At 38.9% G+C, this 16424-nt stretch overlaps 1 protein-coding gene across 1 annotated transcript in view; it reads right to left on the bottom strand.

Annotated features, from left to right (window-relative positions):
- SHCBP1 (SHC binding and spindle associated 1) overlaps positions 1 to 15323 on the bottom strand; it is a 28058-nt gene extending 12735 nt beyond the window's left edge. Inside the window, exons 1-8 of the mRNA XM_032854584.1 lie at positions 15209 to 15323; positions 11910 to 12077; positions 11621 to 11736; positions 9755 to 9963; positions 4420 to 4512; positions 1221 to 1454; positions 962 to 1130; positions 545 to 665 (exon numbers count right to left, since the gene is read on the bottom strand). Of these exons, the coding sequence (XP_032710475.1) occupies positions 545 to 665; positions 962 to 1130; positions 1221 to 1454; positions 4420 to 4512; positions 9755 to 9963; positions 11621 to 11736; positions 11910 to 12077; positions 15209 to 15317 (1219 nt within the window). The 5' untranslated portion in view covers positions 15318 to 15323. The remainder of the gene's footprint in view (positions 1 to 544; positions 666 to 961; positions 1131 to 1220; positions 1455 to 4419; positions 4513 to 9754; positions 9964 to 11620; positions 11737 to 11909; positions 12078 to 15208) is intronic.
- Between the last annotated feature and the right edge of the window lie 1101 nt (positions 15324 to 16424).

Raw genomic sequence — 16424 nt, 5'->3', positions numbered from 1 at the left:
CTCTCTCAAATAAATAAATCTTTGAAAAATAAAATTAAAAGTAATTTAAAATAAAAATAAAGAATAAGATAAAAGATTTTTGGTTCCACTTTCAAGTTGGACCTATACCTATGCAAAAATATGTTAAATTTAAAAACAAAAAACCATCCATGCATCAACATATCCATAACATATAAGAAATAAGAGTAAGCAGTTAATAAAAATACCAAACTTTAAAAAAATACTGCTAGGAAAAATTTTTATTCTAGAAATGAGATTTCCTCTCCATGAACCACCTACAATCTGGAAAATATGCTTCTTCCTAATGGTCTTTTTTTCTCTATAAGCTTATTTTCCCAACACATACAAATAATCATACCTCAAGTTGCTCAAACATTGAGTCAATCCCCCATATACTTTCAAAACTCTTAATATTTTAGGGCAACTCATTTGAAATCAAATGGATTAAATCAGATTCTTGGAGCTTCAGCAAGCTCCAAGTGACTTACTGTTTTCTTAAGCGTATCATGCAAGAGAGTTTGGTTGCATGATATTCCAGACTCACCTTCCAGCTCAATGGAATCAGCAATGGAGAATGTACCATGTACCATGTAATGGCCAGGACAAACAATCACAGTATCACCTTCATAGCAGGCATTTATAGCAGATAACGGATCACTATGGAACTAGAAAACAAAAACAGATTGCGAATATACACCCCCAAATGGCAACCTACATATCACTCTAGGTACCCTCATGCTTCACTTTATAAAGGGAGCCAAAACTACATACTTAAGTATCTCCTCATGATCAACACATGCTTGGTAAGTTCCTAATGCTGATGACAGGCAGGGTTCTCACTACTACCCATTTCACAAAAGAATAGTTCTGGTAAGCTCCTGTAAATGCTTTGTAGAATTCAAGAAAACCTTGGAGTGAATTCGAAGAAAAAAAGCCACCTCAGGCAAAAAACTCCTTTTACCTGAATTTCTGTTTCCTCCTCACAAGGCTCCTGACAAAGCCTGTCCCTGAGCAGAGACCGCAGCAGACCAGTCATCATGGTGGAGGAGACCACATGCATGACTTTCTGACCATTTGGACGAATGCCCTTTGCTTGGATATTCGAATTCTTCTGATAACCGAACACGTATCTTAGAGAAACCAACAGACTTGTCAGTTCTTAGTAAGACAGCTGGTTAGAAAAGATGCCAACTAAGTAGGAATAACAAAGACACACATACCTCAACAAAGGATTCTCAATGAGTTTTAGCTTTTGTTTCAGCTGTTCAATCTCTGAATATAATTTTAACCCTTCAACCATGGAGATGTTTTCCTGCTCGGAATCAGAGTTACAATTTGACAAACTGCTTCTCAGATTTAAAAATGTCCTGTAACTCTCCTCACATTGGGACAACAGATTGCGGTAATCAACAACAAGTCCTGAAGGAACTCGGTCTTCAAGGATGTCATAATGCCTGAAAGTTTAAAAGCCAATTAAAATCCACTGCCTTTCTGACACATTTTCCTATCATTAAAACAGCCCATTTGGTCCTCAAAGACCAGGAAGAAAAGCATTTTATCGTACATAACTCAGGTACATGTAAAGTCTTTCTGAATAGCACTCTATTATAAGTGGAAGCTATTTCAAGTTTTAAGGACCACTTAGTTAAAGTCACTAATGTTTCTTGCTTTGGGGAGTTGCTTTGTCCTTAGATTTGTGCTTTAGAAACACTGAAAGTTCATGTTTTACCATTTGTAACATTATTTAATAAAAAATTATGTTCTCCTATATTAGATTCAAAATCTTAATAAGCAGATGTCGGGCGACAATCTGGGAGTGTGGGGCAGGGTGGGGAGGGAAGTATCCTAATAGTTTCATAATAATTTTGAAGATTAACATAGTTATAGGATCAAAAATTAAAAATGATTCAAGCATTGGCTTTAGTCCTTCCTCACATTTAATGCACTACAACACAAAATTATGCTGAATATTCCCTTAGGAAGATTATTACAGTATGTTTCAAAAATGTAAGGCTTTGACAGTCACAGGAAAAAAATATATAAAGCCGCCATTACTAAACTAGAGAGTGATTAAAACAAAATAACCTTGTATTGGACAACCTTATTGGCACTTAAAATTTATTATTAGTTTATATACCTTCTCAAACATATAGATAGAACAAAAAGTATTTCTAGATGGAATAAAATAATTTATGAATGTAGTACAATCACGTTAACAGATGTGAAATTAATGGATTTGAAAATAAACTGCAATATTCTTGTCATTACCTATAGTTTTAAATAATTGCTTCATTTCTCAGTTAAAAGTTTATTGACTAGCTATGCCTGAGGCCAGAGTTTTTCAACCTTGACTGCATATTAGAATCACTGGGGAGCTTTTAAAAATACAAATGCTAGGTCCCCATTCAGACCAATAAAATTGATCTCTAGAAGTAGAGAGGTTTTTTTTAAAGTTCCTTGGGGATTCTAATGTGCAGTCAAGGCTGAAAACTATTGCCTTAGATGATGTTTTTTCAACTTAGTCATGCTCTAAATAAGATGGGGGGAAAAAAAAGAACTACATCCTAAACAAATTTACATGAAATTATACTTAACATTCAAACAGTATTTAAAATGAATAAAAAATAATTTTTTTTCCACTTTTCAACTAAATGAATTAGGTGAAGCTTGAAAAGCATGGATTTTGTCTGCTTTGGTTAACCCATACTCATTTAAAGATATTCTAGAAATCTACTCTGCAAACAAAAAATTGGGAACCAAACCACTGACTGCTTGATCAGGTCTATTAAGTTATGAAGATTAAGATTCAAATTTTAAAATAAGTTTCTTAGCATTTCCAATATCCATGCCAATCAGCTTATTTCTTTTCATTAAAGTGATACTTTGTGGTCTAAAAGCAATGAACCAACACCTGTGTTCAGACACAGCTTTGAAGCACAGAGTTTTGAATTAAAAAGGAAAAACATATACCTCACAGTGCAAAATCAAGACAATATGGTTTGATTCCCTTTAAATCCTGCCTGTTGATAACAGTACACCTATCTTTGCCCAGGGACCTTTTATAAAGAGTCTGCCTACATTTGATAACATTCCAGTTTCCCTACCAAGTACCATAGTTTCTTCTCCATAACTGAAAACAATTCCTCCCTTATGCTTTCCCATCTGCCAGTGATGTACAAGGTATATATGTAAATCATTTCTTGTTGTTTGAACATGTAAAGCTGTCAAATCAGAATATATTCCTTTCCAAGATCAATTTGCTAGATACACAATATTCACCTACCATTACATTTCACTTCAGTCAAAACCAATCATTGCTTTCTAAGGCCAAGTGTACCAAAACTAGAATATATGCAAGCTTATTGAAATCCTGGCATTTTATTGAATACACTATGGGAAAATAGGAAATGCACAATGGAAAAATTGGAAAGGCTAAATAGAAATCATACATAATTCTAAATCAGGTAGAACCATTAACCAGACTTTTCACATTTTTTTTTTTTTTACTTCTTATTTACCATATAAACCAAGAGAAACTTATTAAATCTAACTCGGTTCCACAAAAATGTAATGGGTTACTGCCTTATCTTATGTAACCAAATCATCTTTCACACAGGAAAAAAAAAAATTACCTTCTACAACATTTTTTTGAGTGCCAGTTCTAATTTTATTCTTATAGCAGCACTGCCTTTAAATTACCACTTATGAATACAAGAAAAATTACCTAGTCTTAGAGTACCATCTAGTGGAAATGTGAATGCCACATTTAACAAAATCAGTGCAAAACAACTACTTGGGTTGCACCATTAAGCTAGGGTTTTTTGTAATGTAAGCATTTTTCCCTATTAAAATATGACAAATTAGAAAAAGAATGTGTTTCACTATTTAGGAAATTTTTATGCACTACCAATATTAACTGTTCCATATTTTCATCCATTTGTCAAATAGGATTCAAGGACAAAAACTTGACAAAACACCCTGAAATAATTCTGTTGGTTTAACCTAGTGTGTTTTACTGTAGGAACTTAGAATAAAGCCAAATATTTTTTAAAGTTCTCTTTTAAAAAATTAAAAAAGAAGTCTTCTTTAATTCAACTAATTTCACTATTTTTCAAACAACTGTCTTTGAATTTAACACAGGGAGGTTTTTTTTTTTAACACATCAGCTCAACTGAGTTTTATTTTATAAAAGTTAGCTCTTTAACTTCAGTGTCCCTGAACTCTGTTGTTACTCACTTTATAAGCTAAAAGTAGGTTTCTCTGCACTTGTACAAGTTTCATTTAATAACTTTTTAATGGGTTATACTATTTGTATGGTGTCCTGTTCTGTGTGCGGGCCCCCTGAAGTATACATACACCAGATGGGTAAAATGAAACCAGGGCAGCTATTTTTCCAACACGTACAGGTCACTAACTTACAATCTCAATCGAGGTTCAACACATCGGACAAAATAATCATACTCATCCTCCTCTTCTTCATCCCAGCTCCTCCAAATGTTTTGATAGAAAAACCTGAAATATAAATTCAAATCATTCAAATTTAATCACTAGCTCAGTGTTAGGGTTCTGGAGGTGTGCAAGCTAAAGACTAAATCGAAACAACTGTATCAGCTACAATAGAGAAAGCTGCATAAATGCTAGACTTCAGTCATGAGTCATAGAACTTCTATGGATTGGCCAGAGAAATTTTTCTATAATACTGGTTCCATTATGATCTTTAATTAGAACTATTTATTGGGATGCCTGGGTGGCTCAGTTTGTGGAATGTCTGCCTTCAGCTCAGATCATGATCCTGGAGTCCTGGGATCGAGTCCCAGGTCTACTGAGTGAGGCATCTGCTTCTCCCTCTCCCTCTATCCCTCCCCCCACCAGCTTATGCTCTAAATAAATAAAATCAAAAAAAGAGGAAAGTTTTATTGACCATCTATAATTAGGTGGATGGTAGTGCCATTTATTAAGACAGAAAAGACTTGGAGAAAAACAGGTTTAGGTTAAAAACAGAGTTGTTTTCTCCATGTTTGAATTGAGATGCCTATCTGACCTCCAAGTGGATGATGTCAAGAGTAAAGATGAATATAACAAACCCAGAGCCCAAGGGAAAGGTCAGGGCTAAAGATATAAATCTGGGAGTTGTCAGCTTACTGATGGCATTAAAGCAACAGATGAGATCATCTAGGGAAATAATATAAGGCAGCAGTTCTCAAACCTAGCTACATGTTAGAGCCGTCTTGGAAGCTTTTAAAAATTGGTTCTCAAACCTATTCCAGACCAATAAATAAGAATCTTTGGGGAGGGTGGGAGGTAGATACAGAATCTAATTTTTTTAAACCTATCCAAGTAATGAACAAATTTTTATTATGGAAAATTTCAAACATATACAAGAGCAAATAGTATCATGAATACCATGATACTATGATGAAGCTGCATCACCCAGCTTCAACAATGATCCACGCATAGGCAATCTTATTTCATCCCTACCTTACCCACTCACTTCTTTGCTCCCCACCCCCACCATACCGACACTGGATTACTTTAAAGCAAATGTCAAACATATAATATCATTCACAAATTTTAGTATGTAGCTCTAAAATAAATCTTTATATCAAGAAAAGTTAAAATTCTTTAATATCCAAATATCCAGTTAGTGTTGAATTTTCCCTGTTTGTCTCTTCTGCTATTATTGCTGTTGTTGTTTTATCATTGGCTTGTTCAAATAAGGATCCAAACAAGGGTCAGCCACTGCACTTAACTAAATCACTTTTATTCTATAAATTATCCTTCCCTCCTTTTCTCCTTGCAATTTATATAAGTTTTCCACACTCTGAATTTTATTGATTGCATCTTCATGGGGTCATCTAACATGTTCTTCTGTTTCTTTCACTTCTGGTAAATAGTAAGATCTAAAGACTTGATCAGCTTTAGGAAAGATTTTTTTTGGAGGGGGGCAAGGATACTTAAAAGGAGACACAATGTACTTCCATTAGGAAGTATATGACACCTGGTCATCTCTTCTGATGATGAGGTTAAGAGACCAGTGGATTCAGTTTTGTCTACCTGATCCATCCACTATAAAGTTCCCTATGAGTTTTCAACCAATGGTTGTAGCAGCCAATCATGATCATTGCCTAGAAACTTTATTTATTTCAGGTTGTAAAATATTGATATTCTGATCCTATCATTCTTTCCTCATGTATTAGTTGGAATACTCTTATAAAAAACAATTCCCAGGTGATTCTAATGTGCTTCCAAGGCTGATTAAATAGAGGGAAGGGTAGCTAGCCTAGGATGGATCCCTGGGTAACTCCAACATTTTAAAGTTTTGAGCAAGAGCCAAGATGACTAAGAAGATGGGAGGAGAGTGAGTTAAGAAGATGGGAATGACCAAATAACTAGAATGTGACCAAGAGGGAAAGCAAGATGAGATCAGAGAAGAGATGATGGGGAAGGAGAACAAGGAGGACTTTGATGACCTCAAGCACCTTCAGTGGTGCTGTGGGGCAGAAGCATTACTGAAATGCCACGAAGTGCAGATTGAGACTATACAAAACTCTGCCAGGAAGTTCTGCTATGAAAAGGAGCAGCGAAAATGAAGCCATCTCTTAATCTTTATAGATTAGACTGCCAGTCTCTTCATCCTCTAGAGTCATCTTTTTATGTTGTTGTTTTGGCGGGTTTTTTTGTTTTGTTTTGTTTTGTTTTTTTTTTTAGAGGGAGAGAGAGCAAGCAAGAGCAGGGAAAGGGAGGAGCAGATTGCCAGCCAATCAGAGGGCCCGATGCAGGGGTCCATATCAGGACCCTGGCCTTGGACCGAAGGCAGAGGCTTAAAAGACTGAGCCACCCAGGTGCCCCCTCTAGAGTCATCTTAAAGGAAAAAAAAAAAAAAGAAAAAGGAACCCGAGCATGCCTTTACTCAATTAAAAAAAAAAAAAAAAACTGCTGGGGCGCCTGGGTGGCTCAGTGGGTTAAAGCCTCTGCCTTCCGCTCGGGTCATGATCTCAGGGTCCTGGGATGGAGCCCCACATCGGGCTCTCTGCTCAGTGGAGAGCCTGCTTCCCCCCCTCTCTCTCTGCCTGCCTCTCTGCCTACTTGTGATTTCTCTCTCTGTGTCAAATAAATAAATAAAATCTTTAAAAAAAAAAAAAAACCTGCTGGTTCCTACCCTCAGAATGAAGTTCAAAATCCTGAGTGTGGAGGTATTCCGTGGGTTCCCAATCTGGCTCTAGAGCACCTCTCTTAACTTCAGACCTCTTTTATGCAAACTCCCATTTCAGAAGTTCTTTCCAGCCTCCATGCGACATGCTGGCAGGCTGTCCACCTTCTCCACCTGGTGATCTTATACTTACATTTTAAGACCCCCGAGTAGTAAGCTCACCAGTACTGTACTGGACATTGCTACATCATTCATCCGCTGGTGTTTATTCCCTCAAGACAGAAACCTTGACTTCTGCCATATCCACTCATTATCTCCGCATCCCCCAGCTCTATTCTACCACCAGGTCCCAGCCATCCTACCTTCTCAGGAAGCCTCCATGTGTCCTCTCCATACCCCACTCTAGTCCACTCTCTTGTCCCTAACCTGGGCTTCCTAGTCCATCTCCCTGCATTTGTTTGCCAAAATACAAAGCTGTTCTTACTCACCTTTGAATAAAAACATTTTGGTGCTTCCCTAGTGCTCTTAAAGACAAAAATGACTAACCAGCTAGCAAAGTCCTACATCTTCTGACTCTTGACAACCTCTAAACTGGTTTCCTAAACCTCCTCCATTACTGTCTGTTCCAGCCACACTGGCCTTTCAGCACCTTAAATTCATTCAGCTCCTGAACCTGTTCCCTCCCTACCCCTGCCACAGCCCCTCTCACCTAGCCAATACTTCAGATCCAAGTTCAAATGCCATCTCCTCAAGAGACAACCATGTAATTGCCACCTAACCTAGCCTTAGGACACTCTACACCTCTTCACTACACTCATTGCAGTTTCCAATCACATATGCACTTTTGTGTGATTAGGATTCATCTCCCACCTCTAGACTGACGGCCCCTGCTGATGGTGATTGTATCAGCTTCATGCTCCAGTCACATCTACCCCTCAACTCAGGACCCAGCACTTGAATATTCATTGAGTAAACAAATGAGAACCTGCATAATTTGAACTTTTCTGGGCATTAACCAGAATCTGAGCCCTCAAAATGAAGAATAAATTTGCCAGGCTCACCTTCAAATAATACCATTACTAATTCTAAATACTAGTCTTTCTACCAACTTCAATACCCCTAGAGATTAGCTCCCTGATTCTTAATTTCCTAAACTCATCGATTATCCCTTTACCTTCAAATGCTTCAATTGAAAGATTTTTTTCAAGTGAGAGAAACATAAGAGAATTGATTCTATTGGTTCTGGACAGAGGCCAGTTCTTTAGATTTGTATTGCTAGGCCTAATGCTGAACATACAGGGTTAAAATTTCTTGGGTACAATTAGAAATTTCCCATAACATCTTGGAAGCAGGGCCTGAGATACCCTGCTTCTTTGTAGAGCATTCAAATTAAGCTCAACAAAAACAGGTTAACTCACTAATGGTACAAAAACTGAAAACCACAAGACACTATGCCACACTAGTTCCTAGCGAGTTCTCTAGGAACTCTCCCAGTTCCTAGAGAACTAGAAGTCCATTTTTAAATAGACAAAAGTCAGCCTTCCTTAGTGAATATACTTATAACACAGAGGATCCAAAAGAAGTACCTGTATCAGGAACTACATGACAAAAGATCTATCTGATGATCATTATCAAAGGGGAGGTGATTGGGGGGATAGGTGAAATAGGTGATGAGAGCTAAGGAGTGCTCCCTTGATGAACACAGGGTGATGTATGGAACTGCTGAATCACTATATTGTACACCTGGAACTAATATAACACTGTATATTACCTATACTGTAATTAAAACTTAAAAAAAAAAAAAGGTATACCGTTTAATCCAGGTAGGAGCTTTCCTCCTCACTGAAAGGACAAGAAGAGCACATGTTCAAGTATGCCAAAAAAGGTTGAAAGGCATGAACATATCCCCTAAGGATCCTGGAAATGACCTAAGAAGAAACCTTCTTTGGCCAGATACATTCTCGAGAAATAGGGGTGCCTTGGTGGCTCAGTGGGTTAAATCCTCTGTCTTCAGCTCAGGCCCTCATCTCAGGGTCCTGGGATCCAGCCCCGCATCCGGCTCTCTGCTCAGCGGGGAGCCTGCTTCCTCCTCTCTCTCTCTGCCTCTCTGCCTACTTGTGATCTCTACCTGTCAAATAAATTTTTTTTAAAAATCTTGAAAAATATATATATATATGTCTTATCAAGACATGGTGTACCACCTCCTTCACTTTCTCTTCTTTCCTCATATTCAAGTATATCAACCATAAGCCTTAGCATCCAGAACTTTTAAGGGTTTCTAAACATATGCAAATCAAACAAAGAATCTCCTATCTTTTGTTAACATTTGGGGATACTGAATGAAAGCCATACAGGAATTCTTTGTATTTTTTTTTTCAACTTTCCTGTAAGTCTGAAATTATCTCAAATGAAAATTTAAAATGCTTTTTAAATCTTTTTAATTTAAACAAGATTCCCCTATCTTTGAATATTTTAAAATACTGCAATGACCAAATTTACAGTATGAGTTTTAAATCTGGAGATATAACACAGACTAGAATTACTGCATTTCATCCATAGTTTCTGGCGACAAGGTTATTTTTATCAACTCTCCTCTCTTTTTACCTGACATGCTCAATTGCAAGGGCTGTCTGGTCAAATATTCCAGAATCATCAAACACCACCCACAGCTCCTGCAGGGGCAACCGATGTTCCTTCAGATCGAGGAGCTCATTCATACATTCCAAGGTAAAAGAGCTCACTTGAGATTCACAGAGGTATGGGTCTGCAAGCCTCACCACTGCCTTCAAGGCTGCAAAGTCCACATCTGTGACCTGAAATTTAAGATAATGTGACTTACATGGAAATCAAAATTAAGATACATACAAAACACTACTAATAGCTTGATTTTATTATGCAGGTAATGGGAACAGGGAGCCTTCCTCCATAATATAGAAAATAAACAAGAAAGGCCTGGCTCTTACCCAAATGGAGCTTACACTGTAATTGAGACAAACAAGATGGTGATGAGCATGTAACAAAGTATAACAAACAGGAGTGGTGGTCTGGTTTTGCTGGGATGGTCAGAGTCACTTCTTAGCTGTGATGTACAGGATGAAAGGGAAGCAGCCATCTGAAGAGCAGGAAGGTAAAAAGGCCCTGTGGCAGAGAAAACTTGGCTGCTGGAGCAGCAGACTGGCAGTATTTTTTGCTGGAACCGAAGGAAAGAAATGGGCGGGGGAGGGGCAGCAGGAGATGGGGCGAGGGAAAAGGGCAAAGAGATCAAGACAGAAACGGCATTGGAAGGAGCTTGGATTTTGTATTCTCTAGACAATGAAAAGCCACAAAGCCAACACCATGGCTTTAGAGATTTTAAGCAGAAGAATGATACATTTCTCTCTCTCTCTCCTTTTTTTTTTTTTTTTGACACATTTATCTTTTAAAACAATGACTTTGGGGTTGCCTGGGTGGCTCAGTGGGTTAAGACTCTGCCTTCGGCTCAGGTCATGATCTCAGGGTCCTGGGATCAAGTCCCACATGGGGCGCTCTGCTCAGTGGAGAGCCTGCTTCCCCCTCTCTCTCTGCCTGCCTCTCTGCCTACTTGTGATCTCTCTCTCTGTGTCAAATAAATAAATAAAATCTTTAGAAAAAAAAAATGACTTTGACAACTTTGGGAGAGTGGATCAGGGTGGATGTTGACAGTTGGACATGTATGGAGGACACGACCAATGACAACACTATTATAACCAAATTAATAGGCCTTTCCTGTCACCAAACATATTAACATAATACAAAACTTAAGTCACCAGAAACAGCTGCAACCCACTGCCTCATCCATAATCACTGCAGTAAATGATGTCATTTTCTCAAAGAGCTGCAGCAACAACTTGTATTCTCACTCCCTGGTTTAACATTTTAGGTTAACAGGGTTTTCTGTGGTCCAGTTAACAAATACTGAGAAAAATTCACAGCTGTAATTAGAGTGCAAATTTAGTGTAAAAGGCCCAGTCAGTTGAAAAATAAGATCGTTTTTACTTTTGACAATGGGACACATTATCAAGAGATTAACCACATATCTACAAATTTGTTAGGCAAAAAATAGGCCAGTTTTAAAATGCCTGTTTGGTTTGAGCTACTTAATGAGCTACAACTAAGAAGGTAAAAAATTAATTGAAACTCCGTTGACTTCATAATGAGGTCTCTTTATTTTTTAAATGGTCTCAAATACCTCCTCCACTTCATAGGTTTATAATCCATTCCCCTTGTCAAAGGACACTGGAACTTTAACCACCTCAATTCCCGAGTAGCTCCTCCTTGGCTGCCTTTAAAATTTGAGAAACGCTTCATACACCATGACAATTAGATGTGAAAAACATGCTATTTTCAATCAGCTCATAAACTTTAATTAAAAATAAGCACTTTGGCTCTAACAGTCTGAAGGAAAGTGCTTTTAGCTAGAGACAAATGTGTTAACAACAGAATTAAATTTACCTCAACCAGCACCTCAAACACATTAGTGTGCCAGACTGCCCGCCATCCAGATGGTTCAAGGACCTTCTCCAGGAACTCAGCTGTGAATTCTCCTACTTCAGAGGCCTTGCAGTCAGCTACAAACAAATTAAACACAATAAGAATTGAGACTGCATAAAGAAGAGAAAAGTTAGTAAATCCATTTTCTCAGAACTAATTGGCAATCTGGAGACTGAAATCTACTTGTAAACTGAAAAGATTAAAAGCAGCAAAACAAAAAACAAACAACAACAACAACAAACCTACTCACCTAAAATGTAATCTTGATAAGCTCTGAATCGCTCATAGAACAAAAGTTGACTTGTCTGGAATATTTCTGGAAAATGAGTCTTTCCTTCAGGCACAAAACTTGGTAAACTAGAACCTGGCTTATCATGACTGCTGCAATCACTGCATGAATCTTCATCTTGGAACAGAGCTAAAAGAACAAAAATAAGCAGGTTTAACTATCCCAGACACTTCCAGTGCTTACAGACTGCTTCTAATTTCATATCCTTGCTCAGAAATTCTAAACAAAATACAAATAAGGATTTGGGTGTGATGCTTTATTTACCTTTATCACCGTCAGAAGAAATCAGTTTTCCAAACTTAAAAATATCTCAAAATCCAAGTTCTACTTTGAAACAATAAGAACTTAAAATCTTTCATAGGTTAAGTCTTTGTTGTTCTGACAAGTTTTTCAGGAAGGCAGAGAAAAAGGGTTTTTTTGATTCACTGGCAATCACTAAAAATCTCCTTCAAAGGATAAAGTTATGATTCTTACTATAGCTACCAACTTACAATGGTCAAATAGCTTTCAGTTACTTTTTTCCCCAAAACTATTCCATAAAGCTGCATTAAAGTTAGGAGCTAGTTTCCTATATTCCTTCACAAATGAGCTGAAGCCGCCCTTAATTTTCTGCAATATCGGTCTGTCAATGGTCCCTCAATAAACAGGGATGAGAGATGTTTAATAATGCATAAGGTTTACTTCGCTAAAGGTACTTTACTAAAGGTTCCTCCTCACCAATTTCAGTGACTGTGTCTAAAGAAAGGATTAGAAAATGCTAATCACATTAGGTTTGGGCTGTATGTAATTATGTTCCATAAGCCATGATTTGATCAGTGGCATATCTAATTCTGTATAATATGATATTTTTAATAGACAAAACTACTAAATAAATAATGCTGAGGGTAACATTTAAGCTGGCAAAATAATTTCCACGGGTTGTTTCAGGGAGAATATCTGAGACTGTTATTAACAGCAATCTTTCTCTCAACCACACCCCACCCCACTGCCCGCTGCTCCTCATATTTTCTCCTTCCTTCGAATCTTTGCCTCTATTCAGGCCACCAGAACTACTTGATCCCACAAATGACCCATAGTGTACTCAAGTCTACTACTCACATGCCAAAGCACATGAGCCTCAGAAAACATCAATACCTCACTAGCTGTGTGGCAATCTCTCTGTGCCTCAGCTTCCTCTCCTTTAAAGTGAAGATGAAGACAGCATGCCTGTTTCAATTCATTAATTCAATAAATTATCTGTCAATCACTTACCCATCAAATAGTATATATAAATGTTTATTAGAGAAATAATGCCTTCTCTTCCCACCCATTAGGATAACTTTTATCAAAAACAATAAGAAGGGGCGCCTGGGTGGCTCAGTGGATTAAAGCCTCTGCCTTCGGCTCGGGTCATGATCTCAGGGTCCTGGGATCAAGCCCCGCATCTCTCTCTGCTCAGCAGGGAGCCTGCTTCCTCCTCTCTCTCTGCCTGCCTCTCTGCCTACTTGTGATCTCTGTCAAATAAATAAATAAAATCTTAAAAAAAAAAAAAAAAAAGAAAAACTATCAAGGAAACAAGTGTTGGTGAGGATGTGGATAAATAGGAACTCTTATACACTGCTGCAGGCAATGAAAATGGTACAGGGCTATGGAGAACAGTATGGTGGTCCCTCAAAAATTTAAAAATAGAATTACCAGAAGACCCAGCAATTCCACTTCTGAGTATATATCCAAAAGAACTGAAAGCAGGATCTCCAAAACATATTTCTACGCCCATGTTCATAATTCGCAATGGCTAAAAGGTGGGAGCAACCCAAGCGTCCATCAGTGGTTGAATGGATAAGCAAAAGGTAATATCTCTATACAAAGGAATATTTTTCAACCTCAAAAAGGAAGGAAATGCTGACACCTGCTACACCATGGATGAACCCTGAGGACATGATGCTAAATGAAATAAGCCAGTCACAGGAAGACAAATACAGTATGAATTCATTGACATGAGGTACTCACAGTAGTCAAAGTCATAGAGACAGAAAGTACAATGCTGGTAGCCAGGGGCTGAGAGAGGGGAGGATGGGGAGTTATTGTCTAATGGGTACAGAGTTTCAATTTACAAGAAGACGAGTTATGCGGATGGATAGTAGTGATAGCTGCACAACAGTGTGAATATATTAATCACTGAACTATACAGTTAAAAATGATTAAGATGGTATAAGATGGTAAACTTTATGTGTATTTTAACACAATATAAAAAAGTAAAGACTACCTTACTTCGCCACAATTCTTTTTTTTTTTAAGATTTTATTTATTTATTTGATAGGCAGAGATCTCAAGTAGACAGAGAGAGGAGGAAGCAGGCTCCCCGCTGAGCAGAGAGCCGGATGCGGGGCTCGAATCAGGACCCTGAGATCATGACCTGAGCCTAAGGCAAAGGCTTTAACCCACTGAGCCACCCAGGCGCCCCCGCCACAATTCTTTACAGCACTTGGAAAGTACTACTTTTCACACATTATTTCACTTCATCTTCACCATTCTGTAGGACCACTGGCTCTGTTTTCCAGATAGGAAAACTGAGGCCAAGTGATTTTTGCCGGTCCACAAGAGGGATCAGCAGTGTAATTAAATCACATGTAGGTTTTCTTCCTTTGCCAGGACTCTTTCCACTACATAATCTAACTGAAAATGTTAAAGGAAAAGTCTGAACAGTTTAAAACATCCGGAAAGAAAATCATAACGTTATCTCCATAAAGAGGTACGCAGCACTGAAAATTACACTTGGGCTCTATTTTTAGACTCTGCCCCACCCTGGCTCCCTTAACTCTGGGCGTGTCAGCTACCGTCAGTGCTCAGGGCAGCTACTGAGGCCAAGAGTTTACTATCTTCTCTTTTGGGAAAGGATTCATGAGCTCCTCTGAGATTGAGAAGAAAAAGAGGAGACGTCTCTCCACAGACGAACGCAAAACAAACAAACAAACAAACACACCGGAAGCCCACCCAGACATCCCTGCTGGGAATTCCTGAGCGGGCCCAACCCCTTTCAGTGTCAAGGAAGCTGAAGCCCGATGGGGCGAGGAGAAGGGGAGATGCCCAGGGTACCTCCCGACCATGACGTTCTGAGAAGGGGTCGGTGCCTCTCCCAGTCACCGCCGCCACCTTGGCCAGCCGCTCCGGAAGGCCTATGAGACCCAGGCGCCCTCGGAGGGTCCCGACGGCCCCAAGCCACCGCGGACACGCTCGGCTGTAGGAGGCGGCTCCTCCGGCCTGACAAGACGGGTGCTCACCTTTCTCCAGAGGCGCCGGCTCCTCCTCGACCGCCCAGCCCGTGCGCTCCGGCTGCGATGTCATTGCCTGCGACCCCAGCCCGCCACCCGCCAGCAATCCGTCAGCCATTTCAAATTTCCGCGGGCAGCCGCCTAGCTCGGGAACAAAGTGACGCAGACGCTTCTGATTGGATGGTGGGCCGGGGAGCTCAGGCCAATTAAAGGAAAGAGTACGTTGCCCCATTTCCGAACGAGCTCCGCCCTCTCCAGCCGCCTCTCACCGGGTAACAGCGCCTTTGCGCCACCTACTGGCCGGACGAACCGCTGCTGTTCTCGCCCAAGGTCTTGGTTTTTTGTTTGCTGTGATTAACATGGACAAAATTGAACTGGAACATAATCTGGGATGACTTCTGAAACACTACCAAGCCATGCCTGGAAATGGGTGTTAGCATTAGAGGCACTGAACTGGGGATCAAAAAACAGTATTTAGACTTGTTTCCGCCATTACTAGTGGTATTACCTTGAGCAAGTCCTTCACCTGTCAGAAACTTATCTTCCATGTAATAGTGTATTGACCTAGGGGGCTGTGAATTTTTCATCACGACAAGTAAGACTCAGTCTTTCTCAACATCCCCCACCTCTCCCTCATTTGCTGTGTATGCACACACAATATTTTCAAAGAATGTCAAATCAAATTTAGTAAATAAAAGTATGGTTTATGCATAATTATTAATCAAAGGCAACTGTAATCTCCAATGATAACTGCTAACATGTATTGAGTATTGTGTGCAAGACACCCTCCTGCATGCTCTACTTATCCTATCTTTTTTTTCCAGTTTTACTGAGAAATAATTGACCTACATCATCCTCTAAGTTTAAGGCATTCAGTGTGACAATTTGATTTACATATATTGTGAAATGATTACCACAGTAGGTCCAGCTCACATCCATCTTCAAAGATAGATACAATAAAAATAAAAGAAGAAAGGGAAAAAAATTTTCTCCTTGTGATGAGAGGATTTAGTCTCTTAACTTCTCTATAGGTAAAACAGCACTGTTAGCTATAATCATCATGTTGTATATTACATACCTGCATTATTTTATTCAATCTTCAAAAAAAATCCAATGAGAGAGGAAATATTATTATTCTCATTTTACATTTGAGGAAACTGAGTTACCAAGAAGTGAACTAACTTGCCCAATCTAACCCAGCACAGCCAAGATTATAAACCAGCCG

Source organism: Lontra canadensis, unplaced genomic scaffold (genome assembly GCF_010015895.1).
Source record: "Lontra canadensis isolate GAN:19392208 unplaced genomic scaffold, GSC_riverotter_1.0 scaffold8, whole genome shotgun sequence".
Lineage (NCBI taxonomy): Eukaryota > Metazoa > Chordata > Mammalia > Carnivora > Mustelidae > Lontra > Lontra canadensis.
Note: the sequence above shows the minus strand (reverse complement) of the source record. Positions and strands in the feature narration are given on the sequence as shown.